Raw genomic sequence first — 21456 nt, forward strand, 5'->3', positions numbered from 1 at the left:
TGGACATAAATGTTTTCGTTTGGCTTTAATTTATTACATGATTACAATCGAATCAGAAGCTTTCAGGATTGTGAAGTATTTAACTAGCTTAATCACATGTGAGGGATACGTGGACAGCTGCCATGTTGTAAGGCGAAGCGGCCAGGTCTGCACTTGCTTTTCTTCAACTCTGTTTCCAGGGCCTGGCTGTGTTATTGACTCATAAATACTCACTAAGGGAGGGGCTCGTTTTTTATATACTGTATGTCCTCTGATATACTCTATGTTTGCTTGTTTCCAGCAAAGTCAATGTTTCTTGACTGTAATATAAAGGTGCTTTACTAATAGCTTGAGTACACTAAAACACATGTAGACTTCCCTCTGCACAGCAACCATACAGTATTTCAGATAAAGGAACGTTCAGAAAGCTCAGAGGCCCATGGTTTCCAGTTTGTATGGTCATCACAGTGTTAACTAAGGGCCAGTGCTCATGCCTCTATGAAGATAGAGAATGGCTTGTTCCTAGTCCTCATCCTCATAATCCCAACCTCTCTGTGACCAAACCTCTCTGTGATCTTCTGGTTCCTCTCACTAATGATCCATTAAAGGGTTAACTGCAGTGAGTGAGACCATACAGCTCATCTTCATTTAGCTCTGCAGACTCCATTGAGCAGGGGGCCAGTGAGCGTCTGTGCAGGCAGGGGCCACTAGCGCGTGACAGTGCCTGTCCCCTCCCAGCAGCAGCCAGCAGAGCAGCCAGTGGTACGGTTGGGCTCCTCGCCTCGCAGGGCTGCACGCGCTCTGCCGAGTCACTCGTCCCTGGCACTGGCCAAACAGGCCTCCTGCAGACAACCCATCTGCAGCCATTGTGTCCTGACGGGACCTCTCACAATGGGCCAAAACAGATATGTCAAACAGTGTCAGCCTAAACCCTAGTCTGGTAAACAGCCTGGCTCAATGCCTCAGGACAAGGGAAATATGGCTTGGGCCATGTTCAGTGGGCACGAAACGGAGGGGTTGTTGCCAACCATCTTCGAAAGAAGAAGAGGAATACAGGATGCATAGTGAGACCTGTGTTTGTTCTTCTCTTCGAGGTAATATAAATAACTTCAAAGGTTGGCAGCTAAACGATGGAGGAAACGCTCTAGTTATCTCTATTATTTCAGTCCTCCATTTTGTCCCTCCGTCCCTCCGTCCGGTGATGCACCAGCCAGTTGTGTCTCTGACTTGGGGTTCCATAGGGCTTGTCTGGATAAGATCAGGCCTGTAGCTTGGCAGACCTGGAGAAGAGATGTGGCATCTGGCAGTGACGTTTTCTCTCTGGTATGCCTGTTGTTCACACTGGACTATCTGCTCTGCTAGAGCTACTCTGTTTAGATGGGTTTTATGTTAGCCACATTTCATGATGTCTGTTGGTCAAAACAGTTTTGCATGTATTTTTTTCCCTCCTCCTCCAGTCATCACAGTGCTGTTATGGAGATAGATACTTGACCTGGCTGTGCATAATAACTTGCATAATAACTTGCACCCAAACATATTGTTTGAGAATGATCCAGTCCAGCCAGGAATGCTGATGCATTATGGTTGTTGTCATTGAAATAGGGTGTTATCGGGTCACTCTTAATCTGAGAATTGATATCCCACTTGGCAGCCGTCCTGTCCGGAATCTGTCCAATGGAATTCTATGGGATGTCAATATTAATCTGATATTGCAGGGACAATGGATGTTTGGATGTAAGTGGTCATGATTGGGAACAGACCTACAGAGAGCAGATATGGGATCAATCACACTGCAGGCTGGTTTAGATGCAGGGAACAGCAGACACACCCACATGGAGCATTTGTGTTCTTAATGTATCTTTGTATTATCAGCACATCTTCTCATACCTTTAGCTTGATCAATCCGCTTCCTGTCTTACTCACAAAACCAGTTTGAAGTCAGAAAGCGAAAACAAAATCTTGTGAGAAATCACAAAGCCAGGATCACTCAGGAACACTGGATCAGCTTAAAATTAGCATTATACGAGTTTTCCATGGTACAGGGAAGATTAGATAGTCCCTCTTACCACAAGTTCATGAAAGTGTGTTAGACATGGAGGTGCCTAATATCCCACTAACACAGTACTCTATTCCTCTCTCTCTCTGCAGGAGGAGCTGGACCTGTCAGGGAAACACAGGGAAGTCATGTTCGCCCTGCCAGCTGAAAAAAAATGGCAGATGTACTGCAGCAAGAAGAAGGTAAGTTTAAGGCCACTTGACTAGTAGTTAGTATGCATGTAACCTCCATGTGTTGTTTTGTTTCTGTCTGTACTGTGTTTGCTTGAGATAGAGAGTGTGTGTGTGTGTGTGTGTGTGTGTGTGTGTGTGTGTGTGTGTGTGTGTGTGTGTGTGTGTGTGTGCACATCTCTCTCTGTGTGCATTAGCTACAGGATCTAGAGGGAATGTCTGCTGAGCTCTGCTAGTGTTTGGAAAATATTTTCATTGCGATTTAAACAAATGAGCTGGTTTTGCAGCTGGACTGCGAGAGAGTGAGAGAAGAGGGAGGGAGAGGGAGAGGGAGGGAGAAAGTGGGGGGAGGGAGGGAGGGGAAGAGAGAAAGGGGAGGGGAGGGAGGGAGAGGGGGAGAGAGTGGGTGGAAGAGGGAGGGAGAGGGGGATGGAAAGATGGAAAGAGAGAGCAGTGTGATAGAGAGATGGTGAGAGAGAGGGTTAGTGAGTGGTCAGGCAGCGAGAGAGAGAGACGGTGAGAGAGAGGGTGAGTGAGTGGTCAGGCAGCGAGAGAGAGAGCAGATCTACTGTATCCTCTCAGTCTCGGTGAAAGAGCTCTTTTATCATTGCTGCCAGACAAAACATGGGGCCAACACAGCCCCAGTCCCCCTCCATTCCCCACCTCCGTGCCCTAACCCCAATTCAGCCTAGTCAACACATCAAAGCCCTCCGCTGGTGTTGCAGTGCTCTAACAGGAACTTAACCCCAGCATTGGGGAGTTGTGCTGTTCCCTTTTAATGGATTGGATACATTTCCTGGAAGGACGTTCTCATCTGTCATGACCGACTGTAGCTCATAAATCTCACAAGTGAATATATGAATATAGAAGACTGGCCGTATTAAAGTACATACATACTGAGGTCACGCCTCCAACACACAGACCTAACCTAAACGATAAAGTTTTATCCAGTGAGGTATTTCATGGGATTGACTTCATAAAGGATAGGGTTTGGCTGAATGTGAGGTCCCCCCTGGTCTGTAAAAGCTCTGTAATTGGTGGGTTTCTGTTGTCTGGCATGTCCTGCCCTGTAAGACCACGTTGAGAGAGAGCGAGAGAGTACTGCAGTGCTGCCATAGAAACGCCAGTGCAGCTGCTGTTTGTTCGAGCAGTAGGCAGCTGTCTTTCCATGTTGTGTGCTGAGTGGCGTTGCCAGTAGCCAATAGCAGGTGTTGGGCTCTCCGAGCCAAGGTAGCACTTATTCACTTCCTGTCATATTACATAACATTTCATGTCCAGCGTACACTCTAGTAAGGGAACTTACTGGGGTCAACATCTTGTTTCAGTAACATCACGGTTCTCACCTAGACTGATATCCAAACTACTCTGTTTCACTATTGCTGATCGGTGAAGTGACACAATAGTGAAATCAAGCAATATTCAGTTTGGATTGTAGACTAGATCTCATCCCCACTTTACCTGAATCTACCAGCCCCAACTGCCAAGGTGGTCAATGTTTTTTTTTTTTGTTGCGTTCTCTGTGATGTCTTACTGACCTACAAAGAGAGCCCCAGCTTTACCAGTCTTCCAGTAAGTACTGGAGATATAGCAGCATAGTGGTCACTACTACTGACCTCATTCCAGCTGACCCACTCCTTCTCTTGGACAACTCATGAGCATTGTTTGGCCTCCGTCTGTGAGTGTATCCCTGGCTTGTATCTATGGTCCTGCACTGGACTTTCTGTGGTTCATGATGGATGCTAATCAATGTACGCCTTGCTACCACACAGCTGTGACCTTCATGGTGTCCAACTGGACCCTCACACATCAGGGAATTGGTGATTGGAGCATAGTGATTGCTTTAAGGCCCTCTCTTTCCCTTAAGGGATATTAGTTTTGAATGAAGATCTACTCAACCATTTAATAAATCCAGCTGCCTGAAATATAGCCTGGTTCCATCCTTATAATCTCATTGGTCATGTGATGAGGATGGATGGGAGTCTGAGTTACTATCCCCTCATCAGGGTGAGATAGATCCAGCTCCTTTGTTTTCACAGAGGATGTGTCTGCTTTATGGACCCCTTTAATGGGATATTGTGTTGACATTTACTAAGCCTGTGAGAAAAGCCACTCTGTGGAGAGATAGATCAGCTGGGTAGTTAAATGAAGAGGCCTCAGCTCAAGTACCTAACCACACCTGTGGGGGCTTCAATTACAAGGAGACTGCACAATAATGGAACTAGAGAACTGAATTCAGCTGCCTTCAGCTGTCTGAGTTCAGCTGCCTGAAATATAGCCTGGTTCCATCCTTATAATCTCATTGCTCATGTGATGAGGATGGATGGGAGTCTGAGTTACTATCCCCTCATCAGGAAGAAAGAAATGGCATCTGGAAGAGTTTTCTCTTTTAAAATGATTGTGGAAGAATGTTTGAGAACATGTGGAAGGAAGGCTGGTCTCAATAGATGTCTTGTCCTGGTCATTGTAGTGAATGTACGATGGCATTGTTTCAGAACATCAACCTTTATAGAAAGCAAATGCTACCATCTGTTGAGAACCCATAACTAAGGAGGGAGAAGGCATGTACTGGACATCACTCTAGACTGTTCATGCTCAGCCAAAAACCTCAGACAAAATGGACCACTTGAGCCTAATTCCTCTCCAGCAATACATAGGGGATTTATGAGAATCTCTGAGCTGAGCTAAGGCTACACAGAAACCTTATACAGTATATGTGAGACAGAGAGCCAGGTGAGAGTCTGAGAGTACATATATATTGGCTCATTCATCCCCCTCCTCTCCCCTGTAACTATTCCCCAGGTCGTTGCTGCAAATGAGAACGTGTTCTCAGTCAACTTACCTGGTAAAATAACGGTAAAATAAAAATAAATAAATAAAATATGGTGTGGTTGTGGTCTCAAAGAGAGACTGGGCTGGAAATGACTGAGGGCAGTCCAGTTCACACACTTCCATTGTCACTGGAAGGAGTTCCGCAGCAATTACACACTAGTGGGTTGGGTTATATGGGGGTTATTAGGCCTTGAATGACTGCTCTGTTCTCAGGATTTGTGCTGTACTGTTCAATACATGGTTTGGATGTCAGGATAATATGATGATATGATGGTCAAGGGAAATGTAGGAGTTCATGTGGTGGTGGTGGAGGAAGGTGTGTGTGTGTGTGTGTGTGTGTGTGTGTGTGTGTGTGTGTGTGTGTGTGTGTGTGTGTGTGTGTGTGTGTGTGTGTGTGTGTGTGTGTGTGTGTGTGTGTGTGTGTGTGTGTGTGTGTGTGTGTGTGTGTGTGTGTGTGTGTGTGTGTGTGTGTGTGAACGTGTTTGTGTGTGAACGTGTTTGTGTGTGAACGTGTTTGTGTTGTATCTAACCCTTTGACTGTCTGTTTTCAGGAGGGAGAAGAGAGCAAGGGTGCGACTAGCTGGCCAGAGTTCTACATCGACCAATTGAATTCCATGGCTGCTGTAAGTGTCCTTCTCCCCTCATCAAATACCCAATATGTACTTGACAATCAAAGCTAACCATGCAGATGCAAAACAATAACGCACAACAACCAGCCAACCATGAAGACATGCTGTAGTCATGTGATTTTGGTGTTCCACTTGCCGCTACGGGTATCTCTCTAAAAGCTTATGATCTGATGCTAAATCTTTGGGAAATTGGAGTAAATTAGGGGGGTAATATCAATTAGTTTTATAGGTTTGCCTGGAGGGGGATCTCTGTGTGTGTCTTTTTTTAACGCTAGATATGTCTCACATCTGTAAACAACTATGAAAACCCTCACAGTGTATATAAGTCAAAGATACCTTTATTTAGTATTACCTTTATTTAACCTGGTAAGGTGTTGATAATGATGACCTGAGAAGGCTTGTCCACCTGAACATGCACTATTTGACAAGCTGGTGAAGTTCATCTATGTTTCCTCAATGTGTTCTCACACCTTGGAGGTGTGGTGTTAAATCTCCACACACTTTCTCTGGAGCTGGGGCAGTAGCCCTGGAAGGGGGAACCCTGTGGGCTAATTGATTATATTTTCCCAGGGCAGTAGAATAGCACTAGGGCTGGCAGGTGAGAGGTTCTAGTTGGATCCCTAACCTCTAACTGTTACCACAGCGTGTAGCCTGCTCCAGACCCTGTAGAGGAAATTAACTCCAGTCATGTATCCATGAAGGAACTACCGGTGGGCCACTGGGATAATGGGATAAGAGCTGCCTGCTGTTGGTCTACAGCCAGGGATACTAGCTTACTGAGCAGGTTCCTTCCCAGCACCGTGAATCATAGGTCAAAGTTAATCCGGCCTGGGAACAAAGAGAGAACCGTAATGGTCCTAGAACAGAGCCTTGCAGGACATCCTTTGAGTTTGATAAGTGAGTACATTGTCATTGAGTCTTCTCGTCTAACAAGTTTTCTCAATGTTTTCATCAACAGAGGAAGACTCTTATTGCGCTGGAAAAGGAGGATGAGGAAGAGAGGAACAAGACCATAGAGAGCTTGAAGACCGCTCTAAGGACTCAACCAATGAGGTATACCAGTTACACTGACACACTCATGCTCCTTTTCATGCATACTTGTTCTCATATGCATGCATTCAGTTATGATGTGCGCTATGTACACTATGTGTTTGTGAAACCAAAGGCAGAAAACTAAAGAATTGCAGTGCGACGTTACTGCACTGGATAGCCTTGCTTGTGAGATGGACCTATTGTAATAATATCCATGTAGATCACATGATATAGAGTTTCCTTTTCTTTTTTGAGTCATTAATTATGATAAACTCATATTCTATTTTCTATAAGTCATAATAGAGGATGACAAATCAAATGTTATTTGTCACATGTTTCGTAAACAACAGGTGTAGACTAACAGTGAAATGCGTACTTACGGGCCCTTCCCAACAATGCAGAGAGTGCCTTAGTGAGTCTGCTATTTGCACAAAGGAGGATAGCTTAATTCACTGTGCTCAGAGTCTCCCAGAGTCCAATTATTGTCATTAGAGTGATATAATATGATTCATCAGTAGGCTAGACTTTGTGTTGAGAGCCATTCAACAGCCCCAGCTCATCTGCTGTCACTTCCCTCTCCAGTCCAAACACCACTGCATTAATATGATATTACAGCCCTGTAGCCCACACTTAGTAGACTAGCCCGACACACGTGGCGTAATACGTCTTCTTCTTAAGGTCCTCCAGAGGTTAGGTCAACACTGCCCTTCTCACCTTTGACCTCTAACCCGTAGTAGTCTATCACCAATGAGCTTTCTCTGTTTTCCTCCATCCTGTGTTATTGTGCTAAATGGTGCTTGACTGCTGGCTAAAGATGTTTATTTTGCCACTGTTCAATTCTACTGGCTTATATTGAACACGCATACGAACAGATGCACACACACACACCCATACACCTGTCAAGCCCCCCCTCCCAGCAGTTTCACTAATGTATATAGCTTGTTTGATATTGCCATCTCCCTCATTTTCTAATGAAACCCAGTCAACTATGAAATTCGTTTCTCGTCAAAGTAAAAGAGGAGAGTAGTAGGCACTGATTGTGTATTGTTCAGGAACAGAATGTGATTTATAGTAAACGTTATCTGTTTCTGGGTGCATTCAAAATTGCACCCTATTCTCTACGTAGTGCACTACATTTGACCAGGGCCTATACGGCTCTGGTCAAAAATAGTGTACTACATAGCAAATAGGGTGCCATTTCGATGCCGCCTCTGTCTCTGACCTTTTTAACCTCAAACCTCCTCTTCCTTTAAAGGTTTGTGACGCGGTTCATCGACCTGGACGGCCTAACCTGCATCCTGAACTTCCTGAAGAGCATGGACTACGACACCACCGAGTCCCAGATCCACACGTCGCTGATCGGCTGCATCAAGGCCCTGATGAACAACTCCCAGGGGCGCTCCCACGTGCTCTCCCACACAGAGAGCATCAACATCATCGCCCAGAGCCTGGCCACTGAGAACGTCAAGACCAAGGTGGCGGTGCTGGAGATCATGGGTGCTGTCTGTCTGGTGCCAGGAGGCCACAGGAAGATCCTGGAGGCCATGCTGCACTACCAGAAGTTTGCCTGCGAGAGGACTCGCTTCCAGGTGGAGGGACAGACTCCTATACCACATAGACACCACTGTAGCCAAGCGTTCCCTTGGGATTTTCACACTGTAATGTGTTACCCCAAGGCTTTCCTTAACACTGTGTTAAGACTGACCCAGAGTTGTGTTTCATGGTCTCAATCACTCAACATATTGAACTTTCAGGCGTTACTCTAAATAGTTTTGTGTTTACGACCACAGCAAAGTTTTTCTCATGTCCATACACCAAGAGTAACAATGTCTTTACTGATGCTTATTCCTTCTTTCTGTCCTTTTCTCCTGTCTTAGACTCTGCTGAATGACCTGGACAGGAGTACGGGGCGCTACAGGGACGAGGTCAACCTGAAAACAGCCATCATGTCCTTCATCAATGCAGTGCTCAGTCAGGGAGCAGGGGAGGTGAGTGCTCCTCTTCCTCTCTAAGTCTTTACCCTCTTATAGTCGTGTTGGTTGTCTTCAGAGAGTCTAACTGCTATGTGTACTGTACTCCGCAGTCAAGCTTTGAGTTCAGAATTCACCTGAGGTACGAGTTCCTTATGTTGGGCATCCAGCCAGTCATCGATAAACTGAGGTCCCACGACAACTCAACGTTAGACAGGTGAGTGAAGTCAAGACTGGTATACTACATTTCAGATCTAGACCACACTGTCATACCCAACTGCAGTAGATTGTGTCTGACCATGAGGTGTTTGTTGTCTTCTAGGCATTTGGACTTCTTTGAGATGCTGAGAAACGAGGATGAACTGTCGTTGGCAAAACGCTTTGACACTGTGAGTAACGATTGACCTGTACAGTACATGTAGTTTACAATGGTCACTTCTCTGTTCACTAGTTCTAATATCACATTGTTGTTGTTGTTGCAGGTGCACATTGACACAAAAAGTGCCACGCAAGTGTTTGAACTCATAAAGAAGAAGATGAGCCACACAGATGCACACCCGCACTTTATATCTGTCTTACAGCACTGTCTCCTTATGCCTTGTAAGTGCTGCCTGCCTGCCGTTCGCCTTTTCTCTAAAGTTGTTTGAGTTCACCAAGAGTCTACAGGCCTCTCCTCATTTTAAATATTTGAGAACTGGACTGTTTTTTTTCTTCTAGGCATCCGAAGTGGTAATAAATCTGTGTTTTTAGTGCCTTTTTAGGACGGCAGTTAAAATGATGTCCTCTCTAGGTAGTTCTAAATATCTGGAAATGATTGTTGGAATTCCGCCCATGTGAGGTATTTCTATCTAGAAGGTGTTCTATCTGTCGATAAGAACTTTCTACATTATAGCGGTAATGTTGTTCCTCCACATTGCATTAGCTGTGGGTATGTTGGCCTGAGGGAGCTGACTTCAGACTGATCTCTCCACTTAGACTATCCCCTAATGTGTTGCTATGTGTATGGTACTGTTTCCCAGACATGGATTTAGCCTAGTACTGGACTAAGAAGCACTCTCAATGGACAATCTCCATTGAACATGCTTTTTACTCCAGGACTAGACTTAGTTTGTGTTCAGGAACCCGGCCCTAGATGTTCATTGTTGCATATGCATTGGCTGGTGCAATCAAATTTCCATTTTTTGTATTAATAAAGTGCTCTCCTCTTTTCTCTCAGACAAGCGTAGTGGGAACACGGTGCAGTACTGGCTCCTCCTGGACCGCATCGTCCAGCAGATCGTCCTTCAGAACGACAAAGGTCACGACCCTGACGTCACCCCTCTGGAGAACTTCAACGTGAAGAACGTGGTGCGAATGTGAGTGAGAGGAGAGGAACGAGAGGGGTATAAATGTTTTGACATGTCTGAGTCAGTTTGACGTCCTCCCCACCTCGCACGGCAGAGCACCGACTGTCATCATCGTAAATCTCCATGTGTTATTTAACATGCTTCGTTCTAGAAATGGCTTTAAACCCAAATATGGGGATCAAGACAAAAATCTGTACTGTATATTTACTCATGAGTTCATCTTATCCTAGGCTTAATACAGTGGCCATAATCATAATCAATCTTGATCAAGGTACTGTACATCACAAATGCTAAATGTAAATCAACATTTCTATGTATCTATATTTCCCATGATCTCCTTCATTTTACAATCCTTTTCAATACTATCTGCTGGTCTAGCATGAATACCCTGATCCCTTAATACTTGCCACAAATCAGCAAGTCATTTTGTGGATTTTACAGGGATTTTCATAATTTGTTTTTGGAAATATAATCCCGAACTCATAATCCATAATGAAAGTGCTTTGATCTGTTTTTTGGATGAGGAAGTCAGTGAGATGTACATTTCCAAACACACATAGACAGAAACATCAGTCAACCCCCCGCAGCTGCTTCTTGCAAATCTCAATCAGACTCTGGGTATAAAGTCTGACTGTCTCTGGGTATAAAGTCTGACTGTCTCTGGGTATAAAGTCTGACTGTCTCTGGGTAGGTTTAGAAGAAGCTTTCAGGTTCCCTGTTGTTAACTCTGATCACCAATGACTTGTCTAATGAATCTGTTTTTATAACTGAGCCTATGCCTAACCTCAGTGGGATGTAATGCCTAGTGGGATTGTGCAGTGGTGTTGTGATGTCTTAATACCTCAGATACCGAGCCTAACCTCCTGTGTTGTACTGCTCAGGCTGGTCAACGAGAATGAAGTCAAACAGTGGAAAGAACAGGCGGAGAAAATGAGAAAAGGTACGAACACTAATGATCTCTGGTTTCTATTAGCGATGGAACTATCTGAAGGCAGAACCTTCTGCACTGTGTATCATCATACTGCTGACTGATCTGGTATGATCTGGTTTGATCTGATCTGGTATGGTCTGGTTTGATCTGATCTGGTATGGTCTGGTATGATCTGGTTTGATCTGATCTGGTATGGTCTGGTATGATCTGGTTTGATCTGATCTGGTTTGATCTGATCTGATCTGGTTTCTCAGAGCACCATGAGCTGCAGCAGAAGTTTGACAAGAAGGAACGCGAGTGTGACGCCAAGACCCAGGAGAAGGAGGACATGATGCAGACGCTGAATAAGATGAAGGAGAAGCTGGAGAAAGAGTCCAGCGAGCACAAACAGGTCAAGCAGCAAGTGGCCGACCTCTCCGCCCAGCTGCATGACCTCAGCACTGTACGTTTGTTTGTTTGCTTGTTTAGCTCACAATAGGGCTAATCTTCCAAGATTCCATGGAAAATTCAATAGCATTAGAAATTGCATTGTAATTTTACATTACACAATCACATCTTTACATCCTCCTTCTTCCTTTAGCTTTTCCAATCATGAATAAATGCACAATGTTTTGGTTATGGCACAGTTGAACGTCAAACATGGCCTCTGTCCTCGTAGTCTGTTCCCAGATCTGTTTATACTGTCTTGCGAACTCCTATTGACATTGTCATGCTAAACAACAACCATAGGAGTTGGCTATACAGCACAACAGATTTGGGACCAGGCTAATGTCTTCCTTCGGATTTATTTGACAATATAAAAACTCAAATACAACCACAAATGTGGATACAATGCAACAAAAACCTTTGAGGAGAAAACGTTAAAAACATATTTGTATTGTGGTTCTCTTCAAACATCAAACAAACACATTCACAGCTAAAAGCTGAATTGATGTAAACAACACATGGCCTAAATAATTCAACTGTGCAAAGACCAAAATAATAACACATTTTGAATAGTCCTCCAGATGACTGCCGTGGTTGCTGTCCTTGGTAAATAGCTTGCAAAACTAGCTAGCCAGCGTCCTTCACTGTCCAAACCGCATGGTTTTCCCCTTAGCTCAGTTCAGTTTGGGAGCGGATACACAGGATGTTTGGTTAGAGCACAGTTAGACATGAACATCCACACAACAACATTGCCTTGTGATGTTCTTCCAAGTCAATATATGTTGATTGGAGCTGTTGTAGTTAGAACAGAGAGTTTCTAGGATTTCCATGATGGAACATAGAAAATATTGTAGTACATCCAGTGTTAATCGATTGTACATCCCAATGTCTCCCATCATTTTCAGAGGCCAAATCCAAGTGTTCCTGGTGGTCCTCCATTCATACCTGGGGCCCCTGGAGGTCCCACAGCACCCCCTCCCATGCAGGCTGGCATGATCCCAGCCCCTCTACCACTCACTCAGGGCATGCCTCCACCGCCACCCCCTCCACCCCCTCCACCCGGTGGACCCCCACCTCCTCCGGGCATGGCTCCCTTCGGTCTCCCTCCTCCCCCTGGAGCGCCAATGGGACCTGGTCTGAAGAAGAAGAATATCCCCCAGCCTTCCAACCCACTCAAGTCATTCAACTGGGCTAAACTGGCTGAGGTCAGTGAGTGCTGCTTAGTCAGGTACCCTATTCCATATAAAGTGCACTACTTTTGACCAGAGCCCTATGGACTCTGGTCAAAATGAATGCACTTAATAGGGAATAGGGTGCCATTTGGGACATAGCCTGTAAATTAGGTGTTTTGTGGGTCTCTGTCTATAACAGAGATAGTGATTGTTGTGCTGCTGAGGCAGACAGAAACTAGTGTTTTTGTAGCTACACCTCAGAGTGGCCAGGGGGAATGAAGGATAAGGATGGCCCAATGCTTTATCTCTTGCATTGTTTGCACAATGGCATAAAATCAATATAGCAAACAAGCCCTGGGTGTGTTTTTATGTTGTTGTTGTAACCTCTAAAGTTTCAGGGGTGTATGGCCTGTGTTCTAGTTGAATAAGCTTTTACAGTCTTAGTTATGGATGGGGGCTGTTTTGTTTTGTTGCAGAATAAGCTGGAGGGCACTGTGTGGACGGACGTCGATGACATAAATGTTTTCAAAATCCTGGACCTTGAGGACATCGAGAAGACCTTCTCTGCATACCAGAGACAGCAGGTACAGTTTAACACCTAAATACCAAAGTATTACTGTAGGGAAATGGCATTTCAGTACATAGCAATTCACCCTTAAGGACAGGACACAAGACCCCAAATCACTTCTTAACAATTTGCATAAAACTATTCGGAGCGTTTCCAAGGCCACCGACCATGCTGTTCCAACAAACACTGCTTACTAGTGATAAACACATGCATGCCATTGCACTCCATAACTGAATGCTTCCAGCAGCACTTCTCAACACTTTGTCTGGAACTGGCTCAGAAGGATATCAGGCCATTACAGTGCTTTTTTTTATAGCCTGGTCTCAGATCGGTTTGTGCTGTCTTGCCAACTCCTAGGATGACAATGACCATAAGGATTGGCAAGACAGCACAAACAGATCTGGGACCAGGCTATCTTTTTTAGGTCTGTTCAAACTAGTCATCTACCTTGTGAGTGTTACAGGGAACCAGACAGAACAGGAATGTTTACAACAGGAAGTAGCCATGCTGATAACGTGGTCCTTGGATAGTTTACTAGTGCTTCATGAGAAGCGTGGCATATTTCACTAAGCCTCTATATGTCCACATTGTCTATGGTGTTCAATTGAAATCATCCAGATAGCTTTTCCCATAACCAACCTAATAAGACTGTGATTATAAAGGTTAGACTAGGGCCCTATTTCCATTACTAACTGCCCTTAATGGTACAAATAATGTTGCATGGAATTCCTTTTGTCGTATAAGGACTTTATGAGTTTTAAGCCATGCTCTTCATGTGTCTGCACACAGTTATTTGCATCTCTGACTCACTCTGCTACTCAGGATTCTGCTTGTCCTCACAAACAAATGCGTCACTGATCTGCTGAGCTGGCCCTTTTTGCTGTAATTCACCATACATAGCCTACTGCATCTTGTAATTAATAATAATGAATGCTGCATCTTCCTTGCTTCCTGCCCACCCTCCTGTTTAGGACTTCTTAACATTGAACAATAAGGTGAGTGACCTCTGACCTCTCTATGTGACCTTTACCCTGATCTGCCTCTGCAACGTGTCTGTCTTAATGCTCGCTATAGTCCTTCATCGTACGCCGCTCTCTCTCTCGCTCTCTCTCTCTCACTCGACTCTGTCCTCTTTATGTCTGCATGGGGATTGGTGGGTGTGTGTGTGTGTGTGTGTGTGTGTCTGTGTCCGTAGGTGAAATACTTGTGAAAGCCATGTCTTCCTGTAGCCTCTGTGTTTCTGTGGATTCATTCTTTCAGTCAAGTCTTTTTAGAATATACTTCTTAACACACCACCACGTTGTTTGAATGAACTATTTCAGTTTTATTGGTTACCATTTCAAGATGTTTCTGTGCATAATTAGCCAAATTGGTTTTGTGGCACGCAATCAATTCTGCAAGCAGCTGGAGTCTTGCAACTATAAAAAGTGCCAGATATCCGTTTTCCAAAAACAAATCTCTCCTGTATTCTTTGAGTGAAGCCCCCCCAAATAAAAACAAGCACTTATTCGCCAAACACACCATTTCACACAGCCTGTTTCCCAGCTGTCCTCCATTTGGCAGTTTCATATGCTGACCCAGTCAGAGGAACAATTTTCTATTTTATGTTCATACTGTGTGTCTCCTGTGCATCCTGGGCATTTGTTAAGGTTGATGGTGCATGCATATGGGTATTGTGTCAAGTATTGTTGTGTGTGTGTGTGTGTGTCACTATCTGGTGTCTATTTGCCTGTTGCTGACCGGTTACTATGCACCATAGTTTTTTATGGAGATAATATGAGACAGCAGGTGGGGAAATGGAAGAAGCCTTAATAAAAATACTTGTTCCTATTGCTGTGTTCAACAGCTAAAATGAATGCAGGTGTGAGTCAGCCACAGCCCTCCACCAAACAGCCTTGGGGCACTGTTATTCATGGACCGTATTCATTAGGAACAAAATGAGAACTGACTGAAACAGGGAGGGATTACATGGACTTGTATCATTAAAAAAAACTCATTTTTGTTTTCCGTTGCAAAACATTTTGCTGAGTGTGCCCTAATGAATACAACCCTGGTGTACTGGGTGTGGCTCTTTCTCCCAGAGAGAGTATTATTAAGGTCATGTAGTCACAAGCTTTTGCTGCGTTCAGCAAATACTGCATCCAAAAGTGCTTAAGTGTGATGAATGATATACATTTGTGTGTTTATTAAACAGTAACGCAGTCAAACTCTGGCTCTGTTAGTGTGTCATTTAAGGTCATATACAGTAGTGCAACAAGACATTGTTGTGTTCTGCACGCGAGCCTTCATCCAAAAGTGCCTAAGTATGATAAATGATATAATACTGTGTGTTTATATGAACGCAACGTGAAGTTCAGCTGTTGGATGTTATCCACTGAGTATTACTGTTCATGTTCCAACTCTTCCCTCCCTCCCAAATGTTCTCCATCCAGAAAGAGTCTGAAGATGACACAGTGACCTCCAAGAAGGTCAAGGAGCTGTCAGTCATCGACGGTCGCAGAGCCCAGAACTGTAACATCCTCCTCTCTCGGTTAGTAATTGACAGTTTCTACCCCATGACATCATAGCAGAAGTATGTCCTACTTATATTAGTGGACATCACTTATTGTGATTGTATCCATCTAGTGAGTGCTTTAAATGGCTCTCTCCACACACACACGCATGTATGCAAACACATGTACACACACACACACACACACACACACACACACACACACACACACACACACACACACACACACACACACACACACACACACACACACACACACACACACACACACACACACACACACACACACACACAGACATCTGTTACTGTACACAGCCAAGTTACATTAAATGCAGATTTACTCTACCATTTGGGCAATTCTGTATTTACATCAACTTCGACTCGAGTTGAGGGAAACTGTTTTATAATTGACAATGTGTTTAAGCATCAAGTGCAGCCAATAATGATATATGTATTTTTGTAATGGAATGATGTTGGTCAGGAACTACAGTACCAGTCAAAAGTTTGGACACACCTACTCATTCAAGGGTTTTTCTTTATTTTGAAAAATATTTACATTGTAGAATAATAGTGAGGACATCAAAACTATGAAATAACACATATGGAATCATGTAGTAACCAAAAAAGTGTTAAACAAATCCAATATATTTTATATTTCAGATTCTTCAAAGTAGCCACCATTTGCCTTGATGACAGCTTTACACACTCTTGACATTCTTTCAATCAGCTTCACATGGAAGCTGAGCTCTTGTTGGCTGCTTTTCCTTCACTCTGCAGTCCAACTCATCCCAAACCATCACATTTGGGTTGAGGTCGGGTGATTGTGGCGGCCAGGTCATCTGATGCAGCATTCCATCACTTCAAATAGCCCTTACACAGCCTGGAGGTGTGTTGGGTCATTGTCCTGTTGAAAAACAAATGATAGTCCCACTAAGCGCCAACCAGATGGGATGGCGCATTGCTGCAGAATGCTGTGGTAGCCATGCTGGTTAAGTGTACCTTTAATTAAATAAATCACAGACAGTGTCATCAGCAAAGCATCCCCATTCCTCCTCCATGTTTCATGGTGCGAACCACACATCCGGAGATCATTCGCTTACCTACTCTCCGTCTCACAAAGACACTGCGGTCGGAACCAAAAATCTCAAATTTGGACTCATCAGACCAAAAGACATCTTTCCACCGGTCTAATGTCCATTGCTCATGTTTCTTGGCCAAAGCGAATCTCTTCTTCTTATTTGTGTCCTTTAGTATTGGTTTCTTTGCAGCAATTCGACCATGAAGGCCTGATTCACACAGTCTCTTATTTGAGCTGCAATTTCTGAGGCTGGTACCTCTGCTGCAGAGGATAAGTTCATTAGAGTTAACTCTGGGTCTTCCTTTCTTGTGGCGGTCCTCATGAGAGCCAGTTTCATCATGGCGCTTGATGGTTTTTGCGACTGCACTTGAAGAAACTTTCAAAGTTCTTGAAATTTTCCTGAATGACTGACCATGTCTTAAAGTAATGATGGACTGATGTTTCTCTTTGCTTATGTGAGCTGTTCTTGCCATAATATGGACTTGGTATTTTACCAAGTAGGGCTATCTTCTGTATACCAGCCCTACCTTGTCACAACACAACTCAAACGCATTAAAAAGGATAGATATTCCAAAAATGGAACTGTTAACAAGGCACACCTGTAAATTGAAATTCATTCCAGATGACTACCTCATGAAGCTGGTTGAGAGAATGCCAAGGGTGTGGGGTGAGAGAATACCAAGAGTGTGCAAAGCTGTCATCAAGGCAAAGGGTGGCTACTTTGGAGAATCTAAAATCTAAAATATTTTGATTTGTTTAACTCTTTTTGGTTACTACATGATTGCACGTGTGTTGTTTCATAGTGTTGATGTCTTCATTACTATTCTACAATGCAGAAAATAGTAAAAATAAAGAAAAGCTCTGGAATGAGTAAGTGTGTCCAAACTGTTGACTAGTACTGTATTTCCTGTTTCATTACTGTCCTCCCTGGTCTCCATGGCAGCAACCACAAACAAAGAGGCCTGTGTCTTTTCTACTAAGTTAATTTCATGTAGCTATCATTCTCAATTTAACAACTGTGAATGAAACTTCGAAGTTTAAGGGATTCAGCTATTTCTATTTCTTCCTGTCTCATTCAATTTTTGTGGTTACAAGTGGTGGTTCATTCCTGTTGCCAGCTTGCAGAACTGAAAATATTATCTTTCTGCAAAGTGGCATAAATGATGCATTTAACGTGCCTTTTCACTCTTAACCAACACATTGAATAAGGGATATATGTATTTAATAATATTGACATGACTGAACCTTAATTGCTCTGTCATTCGTGTGTGTCTAAATCATGCATGCTGACTGTGAGACATCCAAAGTCCTGTCAGAAAGCACCGTGGTTACGGTGGTAGGCTAGGGCTTCAGGCCTAGCTCCTTTAGAGCCTGGTATGTGTGTCTGTTTGTGTGTGTGTGTGGAGAGCTACCCTGTGTTTCTGCCCAAGTCTTTTGGAACCGTGTCTTCATTGGTTTCCTGGCACATTATGATTGTGTTGGTGTGCCAGTGGAGCCTCAGTTTTCAGGCTGTCTGCCACCTGCTATCTCTGGCTGGCTGGGGGCTAGTAGCTGGGACTTAAAACACCTGCTATCTCTGGCTGGCTGGGGGCTAGTAGTTGGGACTTAAAACAAATGCTATCTCTGACTGGCTGGGGGCTAGTAGCTGGGACTTAAAACACCTGCTATCTCTGGCTGGCTGGGGGCTAGTAGTTGGGACTTAAAACAAATGCTATCTCTGACTGGCTGGGGGCTAGTAGCTGGGACTTCCAGTTGAAGTCAGAAGTTTACATACACTTAGGTTGGAGTCATTAAAGCTCGTTTTTCAACCACTCCACAAATTTCTTGGTAATAACAAACTATAGTTTTGGCAAGTCGGTTAGGACATCTACTTTGTGCATGACACAAGTCATTTTCCCAACAATTGTTTACAGACAGATTATTTAACTTATAATTCACTGTATCACAATTCCAGTGGGTCAAAAGTTTACACACACTAAGTTGACTGTGCCTTTAAACAGCTTGGAAAATTCCAGAAAATGAAGGCATGGCTTTAGAAGCTTCTGGTAGGCTAATTTAAATTATTTGAGTCAATTGGAGGTGTACCTGTGGATGTTTGAGTTTGAGTTTGAGTTTATTTTTATTTTTACAGGGACAGTGCACATTAATCAACGTTTCAGTAAAAGTGCCGGTTTTAGCCAGCCGGCTAATTTTCAACCACAGTCCCTGGGCAGGTTATTAAAAACAATTACAATATAGACAATAGCAACATAGAACAAGCAAGACATAGCAACATAGGACAAGCAAGACATAGCATACAGACAGAGCAACATAGGACAAACAAGACGTAGCATACAGACAGAGCAACATAGAACAAAAAGCAGCAAGACAAAATTCATAAAAGCAACAAAGTGTTTCCACACCTTACAAGTTACAGACAACAGACATGGAAAGCGGCAACACACAGCTAGGGACCATGTTCACAAATCTGATTGACCTTTAGCCATGTCTTCAAGCATTTTGTGAAAGTGTGATATGTGGTGCAGTTATGTGTGTCTGATGGCAGTGTATTCCAGACATGGGAAGCTCTCACAGAGAATGCAGATTTACTAAAGGTGCTTTTCCTTAGGGGAACTATACAGTCACCTCTCATGGAAGACCTTGTGGATCTGCTGCCATATGTTTGGGTTTTCTGTTTAACAAAAATACTGAGTGGAGGGGGAGCCAAGCCATTTAGGATCTTGAATACAAGACATGCATCGGTGTATTGCACAAGATTTTCCCAACTCAAGAGCTCATGCTTTCTGAGGATGTGACAATGATGATGGCTATTGGCCTTCCGATCAAGCACTTTGAGAGCCTGTTTGTAGACGGACTGAATAGGTTTTAATGTTGTACAGCAAGCTTGGGCCCAACTAGTCAAGCAGTATTTTAAGTGGGGGAGTATCATAGATTTGAAGTACAGTTCTGCTACCTCTGTAGTCAAACAATTTCGTATAAATCGGAAATTAGCTAGGTTGAATTTGGTTATTTGAATTACCTTTTTCACATGCTTTTTAAAAGAGAGGTTGGAATCAAGTATGATGCCAAGGTACTTAAAATCAGATACCAACTGGAGCTTCTCCCCTGACACATAGACATCTGGCTCAGTAGCATCTGTTGCCCTCTTTGTGAAGAACATGCAAACAGTTTTTTTCACATTGAGATGCAAACACGAGTCACTGAGCCACTTTGTAACCTGGACCATTACAGTAGTGAGTTCTTGTGCAGCTTGTTGTTTGCTCTTTGCATGCACATATATCACTGTATCATCTGCATACATTTGAACTTCAGACCCAGTACAGACAGAAGGCAGATCATTAATGTACAGGCTGAACAGGAGGGGCCCCAGTATTGACCCTTGGGGCACGCCCACATCATAGCTAAGAGTGGGCGACAGCTCATTGCTCACTCTGACACACTGAGTTCTGCCTTCAAGGTATGATTTCATCCATCTCAAGGCATCAGGGGAAAAGTTGAACTTGGACAATTTTGTGATGAGAATCTCATGGTTAACAGTATCAAAAGCCTTCCTTAGGTCTAGAAACACAGCCCCAACAGCACCCCCTTTGTCCATCTTGGACTTCACATTTTCCAGAAGAAAGCAGTTGGCCGTTTCTGTGGAGTGTTTCGCTCTGAAGCCAAACTGCATGGAGTGTAATGTGAAGGGGCTGTTGTTGAGGTGGGCAATCAGTTGTTCTGCTACACACTTTTCAGCAACCTTTGACACCACAGGTAGTATACTAATGGGCCTGTAGTTACTCACGTCAGCAGGGTCGCCTGATTTAAAGATGGCCGTTATTATGGCCGACTTCCATACCCTTGGAAACACACCGAGACCAATAGATGTGTTGGTGACCTTAGTAATGGGGCCAATGAGTGACTCTTTGTAGTTTTTAAGAAAGGTAGAGTCCATCCCAAACACATCTTTGGCTTTAGAGTTCTTTAGTGAGCTAATCCCCTTGTTCACCTTTGACTCAGAAACCTCCCTTATGATGAAGACAGGTTGAGTGTCATTCACTAGCACTGAGCCCAAGAAACCAGTGGAGGGGTTCTGTGTCAGTACCCTGACAGAGTCAATAAAGTAGGAATTGAAGGCTATTGCTATTTCGACTGCATCCTGTGTTAGATTGTTATTCACCATGATTTCTAGTCTTTTTGCAGTGTTACTATGGTCTTTCCCTGTTAACTTTTTTAGATTCTCCCATATCAATTTAGAATTTCCCTTTGCTTCACCAATTATGTTAATAAAAAAGTTTGCCTTGGCCTGTCTGATTTCTTTCATCACCTTATTTCTCAACATGGTAAACCTACGTCTGTCATGCTCTAATTTAGATCTTAGGGCTATTTTTAGAGCATAATCTCGTTCTTTCATCAATTTCCAGATTTCTCCATTTAGCCAAGGAAGAGTGCTCTTTTGGCCAGGTTTGGATTTGATTTTCTTTAGGAAGCCATTTATTGTAGTCTGGATTGTGGATAGAAAAACCTGACTATCAGCTTCCACGTCTGTATAGGACAAGAGATCATTCCAGTTTATTCCCTTAATTGCTTTTTCAAAATAGTTTAATTCACTCTTAGGTATTCTTAGTTGATCCGGCTTTCTAACAGTAGAGAGGTTAAACCTGCTCTTAGACAGCTTTCTGGCTATAAGTGTCAGATTATGATCAGACAGCCCAGTAACCATATTGAATGATTTAGTCACTCTCTCTGGTTTATTACTGAACACCAAATCAATCTGTG

The 21456-nt window shown here is 43.6% G+C and overlaps 1 protein-coding gene across 4 annotated transcripts in view; it reads left to right on the forward strand.

The window, feature by feature from the left end:
* LOC139563738 (disheveled-associated activator of morphogenesis 1-like) overlaps window positions 1-21456 on the forward strand; it is an 84364-nt gene that overhangs the window by 43454 nt on the left and 19454 nt on the right. For 3 of the 4 annotated variants that reach the window (XM_071382642.1, XM_071382641.1, XM_071382644.1), the window contains 15 exons: window positions 2128-2217; window positions 5586-5657; window positions 6622-6716; window positions 7951-8284; window positions 8573-8683; window positions 8779-8882; window positions 8988-9054; window positions 9148-9265; window positions 9882-10020; window positions 10893-10951; window positions 11197-11384; window positions 12274-12573; window positions 13017-13124; window positions 14080-14103; window positions 15541-15638. In XM_071382642.1, the coding sequence (XP_071238743.1) occupies window positions 2128-2217; window positions 5586-5657; window positions 6622-6716; window positions 7951-8284; window positions 8573-8683; window positions 8779-8882; window positions 8988-9054; window positions 9148-9265; window positions 9882-10020; window positions 10893-10951; window positions 11197-11384; window positions 12274-12573; window positions 13017-13124; window positions 14080-14103; window positions 15541-15638 (1907 nt within the window). The remainder of the gene's footprint in view (window positions 1-2127; window positions 2218-5585; window positions 5658-6621; window positions 6717-7950; window positions 8285-8572; window positions 8684-8778; window positions 8883-8987; window positions 9055-9147; window positions 9266-9881; window positions 10021-10892; window positions 10952-11196; window positions 11385-12273; window positions 12574-13016; window positions 13125-14079; window positions 14104-15540; window positions 15639-21456) is intronic. The other variant, XM_071382645.1, reaches the window with a different exon arrangement.

The sequence above is a fragment of the Salvelinus alpinus genome, chromosome 34, assembly GCF_045679555.1.
Source record: "Salvelinus alpinus chromosome 34, SLU_Salpinus.1, whole genome shotgun sequence".
NCBI lineage: Eukaryota > Metazoa > Chordata > Actinopteri > Salmoniformes > Salmonidae > Salvelinus > Salvelinus alpinus.